At 31.3% G+C, this 21,601-nt stretch overlaps 1 protein-coding gene across 5 annotated transcripts; it reads left to right on the top strand.

Annotated features, from left to right (window-relative positions):
• Positions 1 to 1,033: 1,033 nt before the first annotated feature.
• Positions 1,034 to 21,380, top strand: LOC123717979. Of its 5 annotated transcripts, XM_045674288.1 has the most exons (10): positions 1,040 to 1,118; positions 5,525 to 5,892; positions 6,208 to 6,396; positions 6,523 to 6,669; positions 6,761 to 6,869; positions 10,479 to 10,514; positions 18,483 to 18,664; positions 19,251 to 19,494; positions 19,904 to 20,052; positions 20,576 to 21,380. In XM_045674288.1, the coding sequence occupies exons 2-10, from the start codon at positions 5,545 to 5,547 to the stop codon at positions 20,942 to 20,944; spliced, it is 1,773 nt and encodes a 590-aa protein (XP_045530244.1). In that variant the 5' UTR covers positions 1,040 to 1,118; positions 5,525 to 5,544; the 3' UTR covers positions 20,945 to 21,380. The 5 variants fall into 5 exon arrangements, with proteins under 5 accessions (XP_045530248.1, XP_045530244.1, XP_045530245.1 ...); XM_045674292.1 differs by lacking the exons at positions 19,904 to 20,052; positions 20,576 to 21,380 and adding an exon at positions 19,150 to 19,172 and having other exon boundaries at positions 1,034 to 1,118; positions 19,251 to 19,438; XM_045674289.1 differs by lacking the exon at positions 10,479 to 10,514.
• The last annotated feature ends 221 nt before the right edge of the window (positions 21,381 to 21,601 follow it).

The raw sequence follows: 21,601 nt of genomic DNA, 5'->3' as shown, positions 1-21,601 counted from the left end.
AATAGTTATGTATTATAAAGGTATATTTTTCTAGGTTTTTTTTTTTAGGTTTATGGATTGAGGTGAGATTTAATAAATAAATCAATAACATTATTTAACCATTTAAAAAGATCGTCAACTGTTGTAATAGTCTTGATTTGTAACATGTGTGATGTTTTTGAAGATAAATATATTAAAAATTTGCTGAATTTCTCGATTCTTTATCTTAACTAACTAACTAATGCCGTCTTAATAAATTGCTTTCTAGTAATTTAATTGTTATTGTATAAGTGTGCAGTGCGTTGCCTACATGATTAAATAGTATTTTAATTTTGAATAACGTTATTGATCATATATAATTATTATCCACACATATGTATATAGAAATTTACCCTACCTTAAAAAATTTTTTTTTAATGTTATTATTTCTGCAACAAATGTAAAATAAATAAGTATTATGTTCCTATTCGAACTAGGCTGAAAACAGCATATTCACGATATGACATATTTTTAGCATACTAACATGCATACTAATTACTATTTTGGCCAAAATCGGAATTGAGACTGCTGACAGTGATTCGACAGTGATTCTTGTTATATAATAGGCATAGTTGTTGTTTTTTTGCTTATGGCGAAATCGTCCTATTCTCTAACATTGTGCGGCGGCTGACAAATACCACCGATGTTTTTGGAGGCTCATAACCGGTATTTTATTATTAAGTATCTATTTTTATCTAGTTATAGCTATTTAAGGTATATTATCATAAAGGTAGACGGTGTGAAAAAAGGAGAGAAAATTTACTCTCATCAATTTTCCCTAACGCGCCTAAAGAAGTACAACTTCAAAAATTATTTCAGGTAACATTAGTGTTGTCCCCAAAATTTGGTATGGTGGACTGTCCATAAGAGGGAACGGTTTTATTAATAGTGTCCATTATACGGAATGGTCTTATTATTCCCACTTCCTTGCTATAAACTACCGTACTGGCTGCGGCTTATTAATAAATTAAATCAATATTTTGTCTATGGAAGACGCCATCTTGCCAAGAAAGCGTCAGTTGCCCTGTAAAACATGATTGTAAAGGACTCTATTTTAGTTGTCAAAACATTGTGTCTCCTACGTATGCTGTGAAACAAAGGTAAGCTTAGTTTTATTTAATTCTTAGTAATCTCCCACATTGCGTAATTTACTAATTCATTAGTCTTTAATCTGGGATCTAATACTGGCCGGCGGAAATACATGATGACTTTTACACAAGGCTATGCTATAATTAGTGGACAAAAAAGTAACGTAATGGACATAAGGACAACTTCATATTATGATCTCCCTACTATGATATATACTTAGTTGTTATATTTCCCACTAATCGCTCGTATCCTTATTTCGTACAAATAAGTCTTAACGTAACGTAAAAAAAGAGCTTATTAACTGCATGTGGTATACCTATTTATCTATCGCGAAGAACTAAGAATCATTTTTAGATAGGTTTGCTAGTTCGTTAGCCGCACTTAAGAATTTAAAACTAGAAAATTTTAACAAAAGAAGCGGCACTTTTGAGTAGTAAAATTAGGTTTGGCAAATTAACTGCCAGCCTATTCTGTTTTATTGTTAAAATTTTCAAAGATTAGTCATTTATTGTTAGCTCCGTAAAAGTTTATTGCATGTTTCAGTTATCTAAAATCTTTATTATCTAACGTGAGAATTCACTTCCTATTATTAGTCTGTTGTTAAAGTTACTGCCATATAAATATGTCTCGTGATTTTGTGTTGTTATATAATTGTGTAATTCCTTTTATATATATAATCAATTATTTATCTTTATCTACAACAATTAATTATCACAATACACCATTATTTACATATTAAAACAGCGCAGGGCAGCTAAGCAACATACACACAATAAAAAACACCACAGATTATTATTGCGCTACATAGACCACAAATTAAACAAATCATGAGATAAGCATTAATTTACAACAATATGTACTTCTAAACGCCAATTATGAATTCCTTAATAATAATTCAAATAGTTTAAAAGTTTTTAAATCATCGCTATCGAGCTTTTACGTTCTGTTTTAGTTGTATCATGGCGTTTAAAATATGCTGCTTTGCATCTTAACTTGATGACTTTAAATAATTTTGATTTTAAGAGTTGCTAAAATCTCTATATATATAAAAGTCTCGTGTCACAATGTTTGTTCTCATACTCCTCCAAAACGGCTCGACCGATGCTTATGAATATTTTTTTGTATATTCAGTAAGTCTGAGAATCGGCTACTATCTATCATTCAAACCTCTAAGTGATAAGGGTTGACCGCACCATTTGTTTATTTTTAGACATTTTTTTATGATACAGCATACAAAAATACATACATCCCTCTACGATCAACCCCTACATTTTAATATAGTAGATAGGTTATTTTTATTGAACTAAAAAAATGTTACATGGCAAAGGTCGTTTTTCAGGGGTCAGCTAGTCATATATATAACTTACTGTAGTGGTATACCTCGCGTATCTCTCATTTGTTCGTTGTTACTATAACAACCGCATATTCTCCTCATCGTGTATTTGATCAATTAGTTTTTTAAAGGGCTTCAAGCTTCCTCAAGGGGGTCATGTTTACGCCACGTAAGGTCCACGTATATACATTATGTATTTGGTTTGACACACGGCCTTCTACCCTTACGATTCCCATCTCTTTCCTTCACATACAACTTTTCGCGCGGAAAAGTGATGGGATAATATAAAGAATACTGCGCAAGGTAAACACTTGTCGGGAAAAAGTCGTCGTCTAATGCCCGGTTCACATTATTCCAGTCCAGTAATCCAGTGAGTCTGGAACGTCCACATTATTCAAAAGCTGTTAGATCGGTAACACTACAATGACAATGCTGGAAGCTGGAAGGAAAAATAGACCGTCATTCCAGTCAACTGGACTAGATTGATCACTGGAATGGTACATTCCAGTGTGGGTTCACATTATTCCAGTAGCATTCAAGCGCTGGACTGGAATAATGTAAACCGGGCATAACTCTCGCCGTGGTAACTCGTGGCGAGTCGTCGTTAGCGCTCGACGTGTCAAAACGTCAAGTGTCGCTGCGTAACGCTCGCCACACGCGAGTTATCTCTGTAGTAAGTCTATATAAAAACACGATAAGTCGCGCATCAGTCGCTGTGTTTGCGCATATTCGCCAACAGCGCAACATATGACGTATGTTAAATCCTTCCTGCCTTATTAGTGATTTAGTTCTTTCAATATTATAACATAGCAATGAGAACTTCCTTCTACCATGTGTCAAGCAACATGTAACGCTTTGCATACACTCCAGTCTCTTGCTATAGTTATACCGTGTAAGACAATTATAGAATTTCTCTCAAATAACGCCATAGTGGCATATATTTCGATAGTGGGTTGTATCACTATTAGTAACCGTAACAATTATCCTTACGCTTATATGTCTAATCCTATCGATCTAGGGATTGGTTGCTTCGCCACACCATTGGTAAAGAGGCGGAGGAGAAAATAAGCATCTTTATAAAGAGGCGATAGCGCGGGCAATGGATAAAGTTTTTAAATACGTATGGGGTGGCAACTGTGGTTTTTTTTACGCCGAAACGAAGAGTAAACCCATAAATTTCAAACTGGATTTGGCAAAAATAATTTGTTCAACCTACTACTATGTATTAATCGTATGTATCATTGGAGAGTAGTTATGTATTTTATGGTAGATTTATGATATTTTCTTTGTTTTTGCCTCTTTAAATTACCACACGAGATTTCTGGTTCCATATGGTCCAATATTTTGTGATGATATTAACGATGCATAAATTCACTATTAACCTTAGTATTGTAGACTACTTAAACTATTCATTTCAAAACCTAAGATTGCATTGTTCGTTGAATTATAACTTTAGCACTTTAATTACAAAGCCAAATGACAAATTTCTATTAAAAGTCTACACTAAAGTTGGTACAATCTCTATGTATTTCAATATTTGACAAAAGTTTTTTTTTTATCAAAACGTTCGTGGCTTGCGTACAAAAACAAATGAATTTTATCAATATCTTTTTACTTGTACTTTTGATGTTATTTTAAAAACCGAGTCATGGCTTAGTAGGAGTTTTTATGACAATGAACTGTGCAGTGATTAGTACCAGATGTTTCGACGTGTTAGAACGAAAGAAACTTCCAGTAAAATATATGGGGAGGGCTGCTGATCTATTTATCTTGTCAATTAAAAACATATAAGAGGCCTGAGTAGAACTGCAATAGTGTTGAAACACTCTGGATAACTATACCCCATAATACATTGGTAGTCAACAACCGGCGCAATCTCGGCCTTGTCTATATAGCTCCAGACTCTATGCAGCCTGAAAGACTTGAAACGTTTATTTCCTCGTATAGCCGCATGATAGACACAAATTTAAGTGATAACTTTATAATAGTCGGTAACTTTAACCTTCCAAATATTAATTGGACGCTTTTAGGACCATTCTATTAAAAAAAGGAACTTCTAAAATATCTTCGAAATGTATTTAAATGAAATTAATATTTCAGACAACATAATTTGTCGCCTAATAGTAGTAATAATGTCTTAGATTTTATTTTAAGTAACGTTTCCATCGACTGTTCAAAAACTGATATGGCGCTAGTAAAACCTGAATATATCATCCTTGCTTAAAGATCCCATCGACTAGCTTTACGTGAAACTATCCCATAAGCACAAATAAAATACAACTTCCGTCGCGCTAACTATGAGGATATTAACAAAGCGTTCTCGAATATTGATTGGGTAAACATTTTAATTGGAGATACTATTGATGAAGTGACAGATAATTTCTATGTAATATTAAATAAAATAATTTCAAGTTCTGTTCCTAAAAATACTCCGGGTATTGGCAGAATTAAATTTCTTTTCTGTATTTGATTTGGTATTCAAGCTCTTTGACACATATAATAAAAGATAAATTAAAAGCTCACAAGCCTTGGAAAACTTATAGGAATCTACGATGAATTTTCGCTGTTACGCGCTAGACAAAAACTTGTATCCAAAAAGCGTTTTGATAATATGCAAAATTATAATAAAATTTAGTAATTTTAAATTTGAGTAAGGATCCTAAAGCGTTGTGGTCATATCTGAGAATAAAACGCCAATGTAGCCCAGGCTACCCTAATACAAGTCTACTATACAGAAGCAGAAGCTTGCGAAGGGTTCAACAAGTTTTTTAAAAGCGTTTTTCAACCCCTAGATAATTACAATCTTCAATCCGATGGTACATGCAACCAAGTAATACTGACTGAGGATGAAGTCTGTAGAGTGTTGAAATCTTTATATATTAATAAAGTTATAGTATGAAATGAAATTATTAGAAAAATTAGTTAGTAAAAGTCCTCTTATCCTAAGACAATTACCACATCAGCAGCATGGTTTTACCAAAAATCATTCAATTGTCAGCAACTTTTTTTACCGTTTTTACCGAGTCCAAATTAAAGGGAATGGACGAAGGAGAACCGAGTCCTAATTGATATTTTTGTTGTCAGCTGCTGAATACGTATAAAAAATGGCTTTAACAGCAAAACAACGAGCCAAGAGATACAGGGAAAAACTTAAAGAAAACCCAGCACAATACGAAGCTCATAAAAAGAAAGAATTAAAAAGACTTAAAAAATGCCAAAAAAAAATTAATAACCTCAGTGAAGAAGATAAAGCCAAAAAAAGGCAACTTTGGAGGAACCAAAAACAAAAACAAAGAAGTAACAAAAAACAAGAAAATATTTCACGTTCCTTATCTGAGACAACACCTAACGCTACGCCTCAGAATTTAGGCAAGGCTATCAGTTACAAAACAAAACTAGACAAAATCCAATCATTATATGAAAATGCATTAAAAAAAATTGAGAAACTACAGGTAAGGCTTGGTTATTAAAGAAAAATAAATACATAGAACCAAAAACAACCATGCACAACAAGTGTTCAGTGTCATGTTAAATTCCAAAATTGAAATGTCACTGTCACCCTATGTTACTTTTTAACTCATATACTAATTATATCTAGAAATCTGTGCAAGTATTTACTATTTTGAAAACAGTTAAACAAATTAGAATTATTTTATATTACTGTAGTCTTAGAGTATAGTTTTTAAAAATGAATAGGGTCGGTGTCGTCCAATTTTTCTGTTACTAACTGTTTTTATGAATTACATTAATTAGGTTCTACTTTTTAGAAAACTAGGGTAACACAAGAGCAAAGAAAAGTATTGCTAGAATTTATGATGGAGCACCCGGACGTTTCACAAGGTCGCTTACCAGGTGCTGAAAGTGCGCGAAAGAAAGATGAAATAATAAAAGAACTGGCGTGTCATCTAAATGCATTGGAGTCTGGTGCCACCAAAACACCAGAAAAATGGTGGAAGGTATGTTGTAACTTTGTTATTCTATTGAAAAAGTATATTTAAGGTTGAGAAATACACCCACAAGTAAACCTTTAAACAGACAATAGACTTAACCAATTTGTAATTGTCCAACCCTTCCTGTTATAGTGCTGGCTGGACTGGCGGTCAGACACCAAAGCCAAAGCACTCCGAATAAAAAAATACTTGGAGGGAACTAGTGGTACACATATCCCTCCACCACTATCAAAGTTAGAAGAGATTCTCCTTGAATTTTCCAGAGTAGATCCACTGATGGTAATTCACCAACATTTTGTATACAAATTCATATACAGACTTATTTCATCAAAATGTTAGCAAATTATATTTCCTATTTATACATTCTCAGGCAACTAGACAAGACACAGATTATACTTCTGATTGTGCCTCAGAGCCACTAATGGATTTTGAGTCTAATGAAGTTTTCAACACTTTAGAAGAGTGGTGCAACAGTAAAAGTATGTTAATCTTTATATTTTCATTCTGATAACAAAAAAAAGTTCTTGAATTTTGAGGAAAATCACTATTATATATTATACTAAATATTTATACCTACTTTCTTGCATACAAGATACATTGGACTTGGATATAAAGCTGAGTACTTTAAGTAGCCCATTTAGTCATTGAAGTAAGTAAGTATAGAGAAATAGAAATATTAATTAATAGGATGGCATAAAATTGGAGATTATATACCTCTGTTTATAGTCTTCAACTTTGCTTTGAGAGTCCTACTATTGAGTTGGGGTGACTAATACTACCCAATAATAAAGGCCAAAGCAATCTTTTAAATTGTTAAGTCAATTTTTACACTGAATTGGAATTTAGTAATGTGACTAGAATATAAAATTACAATGCATTTGCAACTCGCATAGCTCGTTTAGTTAGAAACCTTATATGTCAATTGTCAATGGTGTCAATAAGCTTCCTAAGGCTGTCTGTGTCTATGGTTATACCATATCCATATTTTGTTAGTGTTTGACGATATCCTTTGCGACAAACGCAGACTAGCTTTTTTTCGTTACTTTTGTGTACGGTTATTGAGTAATAAAGCAAACAAAAGCTTTTTTATGGTCGTACCAAAGTTTTAGATAAAATTCAAGTGCTTTGTCGATGTTAGTTCCGCGCCGCGCCCTGACTAGTGAAAAGTGAAAACAGATTTGAATATCATTACAGTATATGCCGTATCGTATCGTATTATTCTTATATCGTAGTCATACCAAGTTTGGAGCATCAAATAAAATTAAATATAAATAAATCAATAAATTAACAGTTATCTGTTGTGTTTCTAGAACACGTGCTTCCGATTTTCAATGCCAAACGTCTTATAGAGTTTTATGTCGGCTAGTCGATTTATAAACAACTAAATATTATATACATTTTTTATTCATTATGACTTATTTAGTTATGGTTTATTTATCAGTATTCGTTTTTATAGAAACTACTCATACAGCATATAAATTGGTTCCAGTTTTAACATAAATTATTTCAATGGCTTAAAATATAAATAAAAACTGTTTAAAATGACATACTTAAAGTTAACTTACCTTAATATACATATACCATAACTTATATAACAATACTTATAATACCTGTAATAATTAAATTTGAATTGTTAGTGATTTAAATGACAATGAAGATTTACACAAGGTAACAAAAATCTTGTTATTGCACAAATATGGAAAGTACCAACACTAATATCTGAAATATTAAATGTTTCATTCAAATTAATAAAGAATATATTATCTTCTTCAAAAAAACTTAGTGAGAACCAACTAAAGTAATATTAAAAAATTGTCTAGATATTAATAATTTATTATACTCGCACAGTGTGAATTATATCTTATCAACTTCTTGTCAAATTTCATACATAAAAGTAAAACAATAAACCATAAATAAATGTGATTTTAATTATGATCAACAGGGTAATTGAAATTGGTTTATTAATTTTATGTCAAATGTAAACAATATTTTAACATAAAATTTAATTTTAAACATATTGTGCTAATTAAAACTTGTAAGAAGTTTACCGATAACTTAAACCCAATGGTTTTGTTTGTCAATACAAAGCCTTTAATAAAATTAAATGTATCATATAAAATGTATTTATCAAATTAGATTTTGTTTTATAGTTGCAAAACAGGTAAAACCTTAATTAAATGGTCCATCCATTAACTGACTATGCCACAATGGTCATGTAATCAATAAATAAATAAATTTAGATATTCCAATGACATGACAATGATTAAGGCTTAATAATATTGGCTGTAACAATATCACATGTTATGAGTGATGTTATTATAATTTGGGGAGTTACAATTAAGTATATATATCCCATAAAATATTGCATTACTATTTTCTCTTTATTCCTTAGACATGTAGAAACCACTTAATTCTTTTTATGTTATAACAGAGAATTTGTAATTGTTATGTTGATATAAAATCATATAATTAACATTATATATGGTATTACTAATTATTATGTCTGATTCTAATCATTAATTTTTTATATCTAATATATTTAGGACTTTTTTCCTAAATACAAACTATGAAAAATAAAATATATATATTTTATGTCTCACTTTAAATAGGTTTCACTAGCTTCATTTCAATTAGCCAAAGTAGTATTTGTTTTATAGTTTGGCGGGTTAGTGTTTTAAAAAATGCAACGAAGGGTACCCAATGTAGTGTGGGATTATTTCGAGATCATAGATTACGATGAAAAAAGGGCAAGGTGTTATATATGTTGTGAAATATATAGCTTTAGAGGAACCACTGGTAATTTAATGGCTCATTTGCGGAGGAAACACAAGGATATTATTCTCAGTACAATATCAGAGGAGAGAAAGGAGTCATTTCAAGGTTTCTATCTATGCTTTGTTTGAAATCATGAAACTCCTGTTCTAGAATATTTATGTGAGCAGTGTTCATTAATGGGCTATCAGCCTGTGCCAGCCAGAAATATTTAATTAGGAATATAAACCAAGTACAGTGTAAACTCCATGTAACGTCCCTCAAATTACATGACAAACTATCTAAAGCATTGAAACCAATTGGCTTTGGTTAGTTTAGTTTATCTTCCATACAATTATACAGTCTACAGGAATACACCCACTCTCAATAACGACAACAATTGAGTAATAAAGTACTTTTTAAGTTGCTAAAATTAGTAAAAACTGCGCAGCTGTCTACGTTCTTTTGTCGCTTTATTATCCTAGCCCGCAATAAACTCGACTGTCGGCATCATTCATACGAACTTTCTAAGAAATTCGTTCTTTTGTTTACAAATTGGGATTGCTTGCACGTGTAGACTGATGTTGACCATGACTAATAAGTAGGAGTTATCGATTATACGCTATCATATTCTTCTTAGTTGCTCACCAACTTTTAAACTGTAAACATGGCTAGTAAAAGAAAGTCACTGTGTATTGAGGAAAAAGTTTTACTGATACGCGCAATAGAAACGGGAGAGAAGATAAGTGCTGTTGGCAAACGCTTTGGATTTAGTTGCTCTACCGTGTCCACAATATGGAAGAATAAAGAAAAAATTCTCCAAGCTGAAGGCGAGGGGAAATCTTCTAAAAAATTAAAGAAACCGAAATACGAAGATTTGGATAAAGCTATGCTATCATGGTTTCACCGACAGCGCATGAATAATATGCCTATCTCGGGGCCGCTCGTAAAAGCTAAGGCAGAGAATGTTGCTCAAGAACTTGGTTTAACTTCTTTCAAAGCATCAGAAGGATGGCTCGGAAAATTCAAGCAACGTCATCGTATCAACTATGGTAAAATAGGTGGGGAAGCTTTCTTTTTCTAATTCTGATTTTTATTGTCTCCATTTATTCTCGACAATTCTCTTGAACGCCATAAAATCCCTTCAGTGTCGTTATATAGAGTTTACGCTGTACCTGTATTTAGTTGTTTTAAGACAATAATGTTTACACTTCTGAGAAGTACCATCATTAAATGTTATGGATTTTTGCGTAATAAATAAATAAATTTTATTCAATGAAATTTCGCTAACTTTGTCATTATGCTTAGCTACAAGTATTTAATTATTATTATTCCAGAAAGGAAAGCAGAAAGTCGAAGGACACCTAAGCAGGGTATGTACTTATCTATCTTTTTTTTAATTAATAGTAATAAATATAGTATATTATTATTAACTCGTACATATGGTTCTTAGCCATAGGTGTGTTTGTAAGAACAAAACGCTTTTAAAAAACATGGTTATTGGATATATTAGACATACAAGACTTGTTGTTCCTTTACTAACCTTTGCATTGTATTTATTTTGAGTTTATACTAAAATAAATTATTAGGAATATAACTCAGTTTATTAATTACTTATAGCCAATATACGATTTATTTAAAATCTTGCGGCCCGGGTGATAGAAGGACATTCATGTTCTATAATCTATACAGTCCTAGACCCTAAAGGCTGTGGTATTTTCGGTTATGTCATTTGATTTGTACTGATATGTCACTTCGCGTACGGCGCATCTAACATAAACTTTTTAGCGGAATCGTAAGTGTAAGCTAGTATCACAAGCGTGGCTTCGAAAGTTAGTGCCGACTAGTATTTTTTATATAAAATGAGTTATACTTATAAACCAAGAAGCAGTGTTGCCTGGAAGTATTTTGATGATACTGGTAACTCAAGGGCGGTGTGCAAACTTTGTAAGGAAAGCTTTAGTTACCGCGCATCTGTATCAAATTTAACAAAACATATATACCGAAAACATCGAGAAGTGTATCACGGGAAAAAAGAAAAAGGTATGTACTATTTGTTCCATACCAGGTAATATGAAATACCTAACCCACACTATGAAACTCATAACCAATGGGCAATCCCAAGTGATCTTGTCAGAAGTATTTTAAATTTTAAACATATCTTTTGTGTAAAAGGATATAAAAAGAAAGACGATATTTTTGATGTTTCAAACAAATAGTTATGAATTTTAGGTTTCTTTGTGTAAGAGAGATGCGCGATACTGGTATAGTACGTACATGTTTGTACTTTGTAATAGATACATTATTTTTTTCAACTGACATAAACGTAAGTCGAAATAATCACGAATGTTAAGCTGTGTTAAGCAACAACAAACAAACAATATTTTTAAAAAGTTCAAATGACAGGAACATATAGCATTGTTCATTTAGGACAAAAAAACCATATCTTAGGTAGGTTGGCTTTGAAAATATTCATTGTCTTTAATAGAGATTAAATGTTTTTTTTACATTAATGCATTGTGTTAAAATGTATTCTGTTTAATTTATATTGCCTATGAGTTATAGATATTATGATCTCACCTCTGTTGGTTAAAGTTTGAAAGAATGAAGATTTTATAGTCACTTGTGATGTTGTTTTTCTTACATATTGACTATTTAGTTTTGAAGTTATTATCATTAAAACATGACTTGTTGACCAAAATGGGATGTAACATGGAACATGATGTTTTGAGAGATGTTTGAAAAATAGTGTTGTCTTTGGTTATCATAGCTTTTACACATTGAAAGAAAACAATTTTTTAACCAGATTAAAGTTATTTGTATAATAATAAACTTATAATCATTATTTTACATAATTTTAATTTTTTCCGATGTTTAATTATAAGTTTAAAATAATACAAATAGCTTAAATCCGGTTAAAAAATTGTTTTCTTTCAATGTTTGAAAAATGTTTATTTGGTATTTAGCAATGTATCAAAGACTAAGCAATGTTTGTGGATTGCAATACTTTTGTATGTTAAAGTATAAAATGAGTAGTCTAATGTATAATACTAAGTTTAAAAGAAATTTCATTAAAACTTAGACCCAAGGTATAATGCTGCCATCAAACCACTATTTTTTTATAATATACATTTATTTTCCTTGTTTCAAGAGGTTCCTTTTTGTACAGCTCCAGCCAAATAAGTTTTCTAGTAAACTTTTGTAACAATGTGATTTGTATTATGCTGGTCATATTAAAAAACTTTATGCCTAAATAGTTTTCTTAGTTAAATAAGTTAGTTAGTTAGTTTAATAGTTTTATGCCTTCTCTAGTTTATTTAATATATTTCAATAAGGATTTAGCCCAAATAGTGAGCTCTTATTTGCGGGTTTCATTGTATTTGTTTTGAAAAAGTAATATTTTCTTTAGTATGTAATAGTTGTGGTGTTGGTAGGTAAATGTACTTAGTGAAGCTATCTATCACTTATACTTATGTGCTTGGTAATAGTTATAATATCTTATATATCAAATGGTTCAATTTTGTACCTGAAAAAAAAATACTATTTGATTTGATTAATATAATGTCTTGCCTTCAAGTATGGCTAAATTAAAACTTTTATCCTCTATATTACTTTGTTAAAGTCTCAGTCTACAAACTCAGAATGCAACTAGGTCTGTGTAGAATTTTGAATGTGGGACAAAGAAATTCATTCCAATAAATGATAGAAAATTAGTTATTAAAGCTTCATGAATAGATGTTTATTGATACACTTTTTAAAATATTTAAACAGAATGCTTCATAAATAAATTATTAGAATACAAACAACTAAGAAATATGTGTTGTAGGCGAGTTGTTTATATTTTATATCCATATTTGTTATTACATCAGGTTATTCTAAATAATAACCATCCTAGGACCCAATATGTATATTGTTTATTTATTATACTCATAAATATTAATTTCTTTTAGGTATACCTTTATAATGAGAATAAGATTGACATTAGACAGATTAAAGCTTTAACATATACCAGTCTTTACGGGTACACCTATTCCTTTATATCTATACATATCATCTTCCACGCACTGTTTCGCGCCGACGCCTGACGTAAATGCTGAAATCAATTCTAAAATAAGCATTTTACTAACCATTGGTGCTATTCAACTCTTCAATTTCATAAAAGTGACTTATTTAGAAATCTGACAAATATTTTTAATTACAATTGGAAAGTGGTTTTAAATTGTCAATTAAAAATATATTTGTATTTCAGTATTTTGAAAAAGCGTTCGTATGTTGTTTATGCAAACAGATTTATTCATATAGGACGGTAAAGATACTAATTTAAAGACACATTTGAAACTCAAACATAAAGATATATTTGATTCATCGCATGAAATAAAACTCAACTGACAACTACTTTTCTTAGTTACTTCTCACAAACATGTTAAAATATTGTAATTTGTAATGAATATTTAATATGCAAGTTTACAAAAACTTATACGAATGACATACTCCAAGTAGTGTTGTACAGATTATAGTTTATTCGGGATCAAGTCAGAATTCCGGCAGAAAAGTTCGTTTTCGTACTTCGGCTAAAGCGCTTGCGCTTGTCTACGTAATTACAAAGCATTGTCTCTCTTTCAGGTTGTCATAACACGTTGAATATCATTCAGTGTAATTAAGAAAGTTCACTTATTTTGAATATCAGCTCTCCATATTCTCTGTCAAAAATAAAAAATACAAGTGAAAGAATTATTTTGATACGTGTTTCCAATTTATAGAAGTAAACGTGCGATGCGGACTCGTACTCATTGCGTGTGACGTTGTGACGTCATCTCACAACACTCGCTCAGTTCGCTCGCGCTCTCGGCCCGGTGTCCTCTTACGTTTTATTACAAATTATAAATACTTTAAAAAATGTCCAATCCGAATACTAGAAAATCATGTGTTGTGCCGAAATGTACTAATACAACCATCAATGCACCTGATAAATTGTTTTTTATCGTTCCAATGGACGTCCAAATGCGAAAGAAATGGATAAAAGCTATGAGGAGATTAGATCCATTTGGAGATAAAAGCACAGTTTATTGTTGTGAGGACCATTTTGACGTAAGTGCCTATGCTGATATTCTTTAATGTAGGTACAAAATAATGATTATATAATCTTTTGTAGTTTGCATTTTTTATTACTTACGTATTTAATGCGTACGGTGAAAAACCTTTCGTGTCAGAACTTTTAGGTTTATCGTTAGGTTCATACATAGATATTAATTTATTTTAAGATCAATGCAAAACTCTTTGCAAAAATCTGCATTTTCTTTGTTTTCTACACAACTTTTAATCTATACAAAACTTTGCCTATTACTCTACTTAAGTAAAAATCTAGTTTATAAGATTTTTCTTGTTTTAGATTAAGAATGATATGGAGAACTATATTAAATATAACATAGTTGGGGGCAGAATTAAACTAAAAAAGGGTATAGTTCCTCACAAATTCAAATGTCAACAAGAAAAGGAAAATAATCCTGAAAGATCTACAATGCAAAAACGTTATATGAAAAACAATGTTGAGAAACTATTAAACGAAGACAAAAAACCGGCGTTAGACACTAAGCCTGAAGAGATGTTTGTTGCTTGCTGTAAAGACGAAATAGAAATAGTTATAGAGGATCCAATAAATGTCGGTAATACTGAGCAGTGTTTAAAAATATCAAAAAATGTAAGGGAGTGCATGTAAAGGTGAAAGCTAAAAGTGTCCACAAATCAACCATGACTTTTACTAAATATTTAAAAAAAGAGGGGAAAATAATATTTTCACCAGATGCACTATCTGTTCGTAGTATGAACGGCACATCTAACGCATCTTCACATGAAATATATATTTATGATCAACAACCAAATAATCGTAATCAAGATTCAGATACGGAGAACTCGGAATGCGAAACACAGTTTTTTAGAAATTTTATGCAAAAGGCTGCTCTCTTTTATTCATATCTAGTGAGCTGCAACTGGTTTTAGGTTTACCTATAGAATGCTACTTTTGTATAAATATGGTATCTGAAACAACAACATTTACCCTGCGAAATATATTGATAACTTTAAAAGAATAGGCTTGTATCAGATACCTAATACTATTCTGGCCTTAGTTATTAAAATCATAAGGGTTACTGTTCCGGCTATAGCATCTGTACTTGAATCATTGGTATACTTTCCACCTTCACCTGATGTCCGAATGAATCTACCTAATTTATTTAGGTAAAATTACAATCAGCTTCAAACGTATATCGAACGTTTTGAGATTCAAAGTCAACGTGTGCTATACAAAATAGGATTTCTGGTTATTCGCATTTGTGTTTGTGTCTGAGCTTATACTAATAATAAGTAATGAAAGTGTTTTCCTTGGCTGGACACTTTACTTCTATAACGGAATCGTTAGTAAGCCCGTCCGGTGAGGTACCAATCATAGACTACTCATTCTTTAAAAAAAGACCAGATTCCTCTATGTTTAAATTAAATTAAATTTAAATTATTTTTTTTATTTTCGCAACTTGTTTGTCTAATATTTTTCCTATTTTGATAGCAGCACTCTCTTTAAAAGTTATGGCAACCAAATGTTTGTTCAACCAAAGACCATATTTTGTTGTACACCGAGTAGCTTTGTGCATTTTTGAATTTGTTATACGTTCGTAGCGCATATCACAAATTTGAATCTGATTGAGCTATTGTATCATATTTTAATTGAAGGCATCTCAAAAAAAATTTTTTTCTTCCTGACCGGGTGCATGATGTTTTCAATGTGGTACTGATAGCTTAGATTTATTCCAAAACACTAGATAGCAGTCGTTGAAGGTTCCTCGCTTCGACGATGTAGCCACATGTTTCACCACCTCTGCTGGGGACACAATATTCGCAAGTTACGTTTAAAACTTCTTGGCCCTCTTTCTTTTTGGTTCATTGCATTCTAAACTGGAACGATAATGTGTGGTACGTACGCGGTGTTCTGGCGTGATTCTACATATGACAGTACACACATCATTTTCTTTTTTTACTTCTACTTCTTTTAAAATAGGTTTACTACATCTGTTCAACCCTTATTACCTGTACCCTTATAGGTACGTATGTACTATAGATATAAAACATTAATACATATTTGTTGTCTATAACGTAAAACTTGAGAGGTTTGGTACTACTGACTATTTGAGTTGCAATATGAATTGATGATATGATATTTCAATTTTCAATAGCAAGAACACTTAACATACCTTAGCATTTTGGCGGCAACGAAATCACTATTTGTTGAAATAATGGGCAACCATTAGTGCACCTATTTTAGTCAAATTATCAGATTCCTTGCTTTTTTAATCCTTCATCCATTTTATTAATCGTAGCCTAAATCGTTCCATTCGTATATTAACACTATTAAAGTAATGCGCGGATGAAAACAACAAAATACTGCGCAAGCTCCTTAGCCACTGACCTACAAAGTGGAGCGTTGTAAAGTGACGTCACATGCGCTCCCTGACTCGCTTACGTGACTGTTAGCGGGACTTCATATTAATACTAAGTTTTCATGCCTGTAAAATCATAACTAATAGGTATTTTTGACGACAAAAAAAAAACTAGTGTATTTATATATTTACTGTAACAAAATTTCAAACGATATGACATACCATATTTTTTTCAATAAAGTAGCCTACAAATAAACCTATAATATTAAAACTGTTTTGGTTAAAATATATTATCGAAAATTTTAATAATACTAGTACTAAAAACTTTATTCTTTTTAATTCTTTAGAATGAGATACTCCAACTAGTGTTGTACAGATTATTGTTTATTCGGGATCAAGTCATACTGCGGCCGAAACATTCGTTCGTACTTTGTACTTCGGCTAGCGCGCTTGTCTACATTCTTCATAGTGTTCTCCCTCAGGCTGTAATAACATGTTTAATAACAGTCAGAATAATTGAATCTGTAAATTATAAATACGATTGCGATTGACTACGCAAAATCATATATACATACACTTTTCCGAAATATTTTCGATTAATATGAAGAATAAAAAACGATCCTCAGTTTGGATTTATTTTGATGTTAAGGAAAATGATTCGCGTTACGCTCAATGCAATATTTGTAATATAAACATTTCTCGCGGCGGTATTGGGAAGAAAGCTTCGACTTCATCTTTGGCTAAACATTTGAAGGCTAAACATAATGAAGCATATATGAGGATACATGGCTTTGAAGAGGCAATTAAAAGTACTCAAAGCGTCATCAATCCAATACTTCCATGTAGTAAGTTGGCGAACCAATAAATCCGGGGATAGGATTACGATTTTTTTTATTTTAACATTTGTTGTTACAGTGAAGAATTATAGTATTCGGTTTCGGCCAATATCTTCTTGAATGTTAGCCGAATATCTACATTTACATTCAATAAAAAGTTACAACTACTAATATATGAAGATTTGTTACAAGGTATTGAATAAAAAAATAGCAAAACTGACACAAGAAAGATTCTAACAAGAAAATATAAATAATGTTCTTCGACTAGACTTTAAAAGATGAATGAATATCTTTGGTCTCTTTCTGTTATTTTGTCAATACTCGTGGCGGCCATTTTGGTCGTGTCGTGCATTCTAGCGCTGTTAAATAACTGTTGCTATATATTATAAGAAAATCACTGTTATTTGGTGATATTATCAATGACGAGTGAAGTTTGGAATTATTTTGATAAGACACCAAATTCAACCGATGCGAGGTGCCATTTCTGTTCAAAACTATACTCATTTAAAACGTCGATAACGAATTTAAAGAAACATTTACAATATAAGCATAGTGATCTTGTAAATATCGGTGAATTCCAGCCATCGAAAAAAGGTTAAATATGTGTTGTTACTTATAGTTATTTAGGTATAAAGCTATTATAAGTGATGCAACTTATATTATGTTTGATTTATACCACTCATAAGCTAATAGAAATAACATTTTAACTAATACTGCGATTACTGTAATAAGGCATTGATATGTGTTAAAAATTTGGTACTGAACTTGCTACTTTGCTATGAATAATGTTTTAACTCTCTTTATCAATATCACGTCAATTGTCATTCATATTCTGCTATAATATATTAATCCAACTGTTTTGAAACAGTTTAAATTATACTACTCCGTAGTGTATTACATTGTCTTATTGTTTCATTAGAGGAATTTTCGATGTGATGTTTTTATGATCCAACTAGAAGTTGTCAATGGGAACAAATCTTAATGTAATTTTGTAGTAAATATTAAAGCATTAATATCTATTAAAGAAGTCACATTTAACTGTGTACTCAAGTAAACCAAAGATATGTGTTTATTTCAGAAACCAACTCTGGAAGTGAAGATGAAGAATCAATTGTATTGGATCCAGATAGCGAACTGTGGGGTTTCTTTGATAAGCAACCTCATAATAAGGCCAAATGCTCCATGTGTGATGAACGACTTAGGCGGGATGCAGACACACTATACAAACATCTGAAAGAAAAACATTCTAAAATCTCTGAGGTAATTTATTTCTATTGATGTTACTTAAACTCACTCTCAGATATAATCTTGTTGTTCATCTCCAGCAAAATATTAACTTAAATATGCACTGGATGCTTGCTTTATTTAAAACTTGTTAAAGTAGAATTCATATATAATTTTTGCTAGTGAAGTGCTTTCTGTGTCTTTTTTAATTTATGAAATAAAATCATTTATATTATTAATTTTGTTATATACATTGGATGCCTCTAAGGTTTTTAGAGTTTGTTTGTTCTTTTTCATTGTGATCAGTGTTTGACAGTGTGATGAAAATTTTATTTTTGAAAAATATTAAGACTGCTGCTATAGAATCCCAAAAATACAATGATTTATAGTAAGAAGTCATCCTATTTTCTACTAGAATTTTGTACATGCCATCATATTACTTCAACACCTATATTATAATTTAACAAGAGTACAGATTTGTCTAATTCTGATTATGAATTTGTGTTTTTCTTATTTGACAGGATTGCCTGCATCTTACTGGAAGGTGAGATACAGGCTTAGGTCACATCCAAAATATACCCATTGGCGCATGTGTATGTAACATATCACTTAAAAATTCCAGAACCTGGAGTACAAAGACAATGAAGAAAATTTTACGGAAGTAATCTATCTAGAAGAACCATTAGAGTCAATAAAGGAGGATCAAGATAAAGTTTTGTTTGAAGTGCAACCCAAGGCCAAGAAAACATTTAAGAGACGCTACAGCACAAGAGATGATGTTAAATATATTGAACCAAATAAAAGCCAAAGTAAGGATGATGTGGAAATTGAAAACTTTGGAAAATATATCACAGGATTACTGAAAGGTGTGTATATGTTCTGAATGTTTGTTTTAAGCATATTTTGCATAGAAATTTAATAAAATACAATTGTAGGGCGAAATGATACCAGTAATAATTGTAAACAAGATTAATAATAATTAAATTAAATAATACTAAGTTCAATTTTCATTTGGTAAAACATTAACTATGTTCATATGGAAGCAATATCGCTTAATCACCTGCATCATGAGCACACCCCACATACACACAGTCAGAATTAGGTATTACTTAGTTGCTTGTTTATTATTTAGTTTTTCCTTTGTATGTTTTTATATATTATTATGTATTTCATCGTTGGCTTTATCTTTAGTATATGTATAATTTTAGTTAACTGTAGGAATACAAAATAAAAGAAAAAATTCTTACCTGTTTTAATCCCGTACAAAATTTCAAGGTGTACCAAGGGCAGCGAGTTCAAAGCTACAAATGGAAATTGTGACATTGATTATGAATACAAAAATTAATTTACAAACAACACCAGATATAGACAGAGAAGTGGGTGAAAGAAGTAAGGAAATTGACCCGCCGGATATAGGACAAGAGGTAAGAATTACTTAATATTTGGACGAAATGCTTCGAGAGTGACTATATAAGGGTACTATTGAGCAGAGAACACGAATCTTAAATTGCTATAGTCCTGACATAGCTGTCACTTCATCCACCTTCGTGACAATTAATATGCAGGTTCATCAGTTCTGGGAATGATTTCCCTTCTCCACAGTTTCAATGTATATCCAGATTGTAAACCGTTTCTCATAAGCGTTTCATACGATGCCTCCAGTATCCTTCGACGTCTTATTAATTTTCTTCCGTTGGCGTAGTAATTCTTTTCTCACAGTTGTCGCCTGGAAGAGATCGCTCGAAAGCGATAAGGCTGCCAGTTGCCCTCTTCATTCAATTATGTCAACTGTATTATATTTCTGTATGCAATGAAGTGTTAATAAATAAGTAGATACTAAACCAAATATATTATTATTATTTAAATATATTATAGTTCCAGTAGTTTAATTTATATTATTGGAAGCATAGTTGACAATAAAGATATGTTATAATTATTTTTTTTCAGAATCAGGAAAACCAAGACAAGTTAGACACGACGACCTCCAGCGAATTCGAAACAAATCAAGACACGCGCGCCCCCAAACGACCCAAGCGACGAATCAGCTACCGCGAAGAATACTCCTACAAGATCAACCTAACGGAGAACGAAGAGCGGGAAATCGAAAACTTTGGAACATACGTCACATGCTTACTCAAAACGGTCCCAGAGAATAAAATTAGCGCGAAACTTCAAATGAATATTGTCAATCTAATTATGACAGCTCGGTTACAGGCTCTACAGAAAAATGATACACCAGTTTTGACAATTAACGGAACCATAGTGTTAGATAATACAAATGTAGATGATAATCAGGTTATGCTAACGGATAGTTAGAGAATATATTTTATTCAATTAATTTAAGGGAATAAATTTTATTTAATGTTTTTTATTATTACTATCAACATTAGTATGTATATAACTGATCCAAATCAATTAGTTAAATTGTAATCTTTAATTCTTCCTAGGATATTACGATATATTTTTATATTGATTATGAACATTAAAATATTCTAAAGTATCCAATTTGAATACACTTTTTTTATTAGAACAGAAAAAATAATAATTTTAAGGTTAATTTGTATATGGCAAGTTTTTGTTTAAAAAATATACATGAATTAATTATTTTTACTATCACACACGCCTATCACATAAGCGCTGTTGTATTTTTCTGTGATAGTACTGACACCACGTCAAGTTTGTAAACAGTTGGTAAACATAGGTCTAAGGTGACGAGATGGCGCTGATCGAAATAAAACACTTAAAAACTGAATTTCTGTGTTTTGCTTGAGTAAATTGTATTAATATTAGGTCAGTGAAATTGGCGTATTTCGTACTGGCCACTTTAATCACGATGTTCTCTTTGGCAAGGAATTCCAAATTCAAATTTGTACAGGTATTTACTCATGTATTTGTGCTTCGATTAACGTCATTCATTTGTTTTTTTCTTGTTTTTTTTCTGTTTGCCTCACTCATTTTACAAAATGGAAAACA

The sequence above is a fragment of the Pieris brassicae genome, chromosome 14, assembly GCF_905147105.1.
Source record: "Pieris brassicae chromosome 14, ilPieBrab1.1, whole genome shotgun sequence".
Taxonomy (NCBI): Eukaryota; Metazoa; Arthropoda; class Insecta; order Lepidoptera; family Pieridae; genus Pieris; species Pieris brassicae.
The sequence above is the reverse complement of the archived record's forward strand: the minus strand, read 5'-3'. Positions and strand labels throughout refer to the sequence as shown.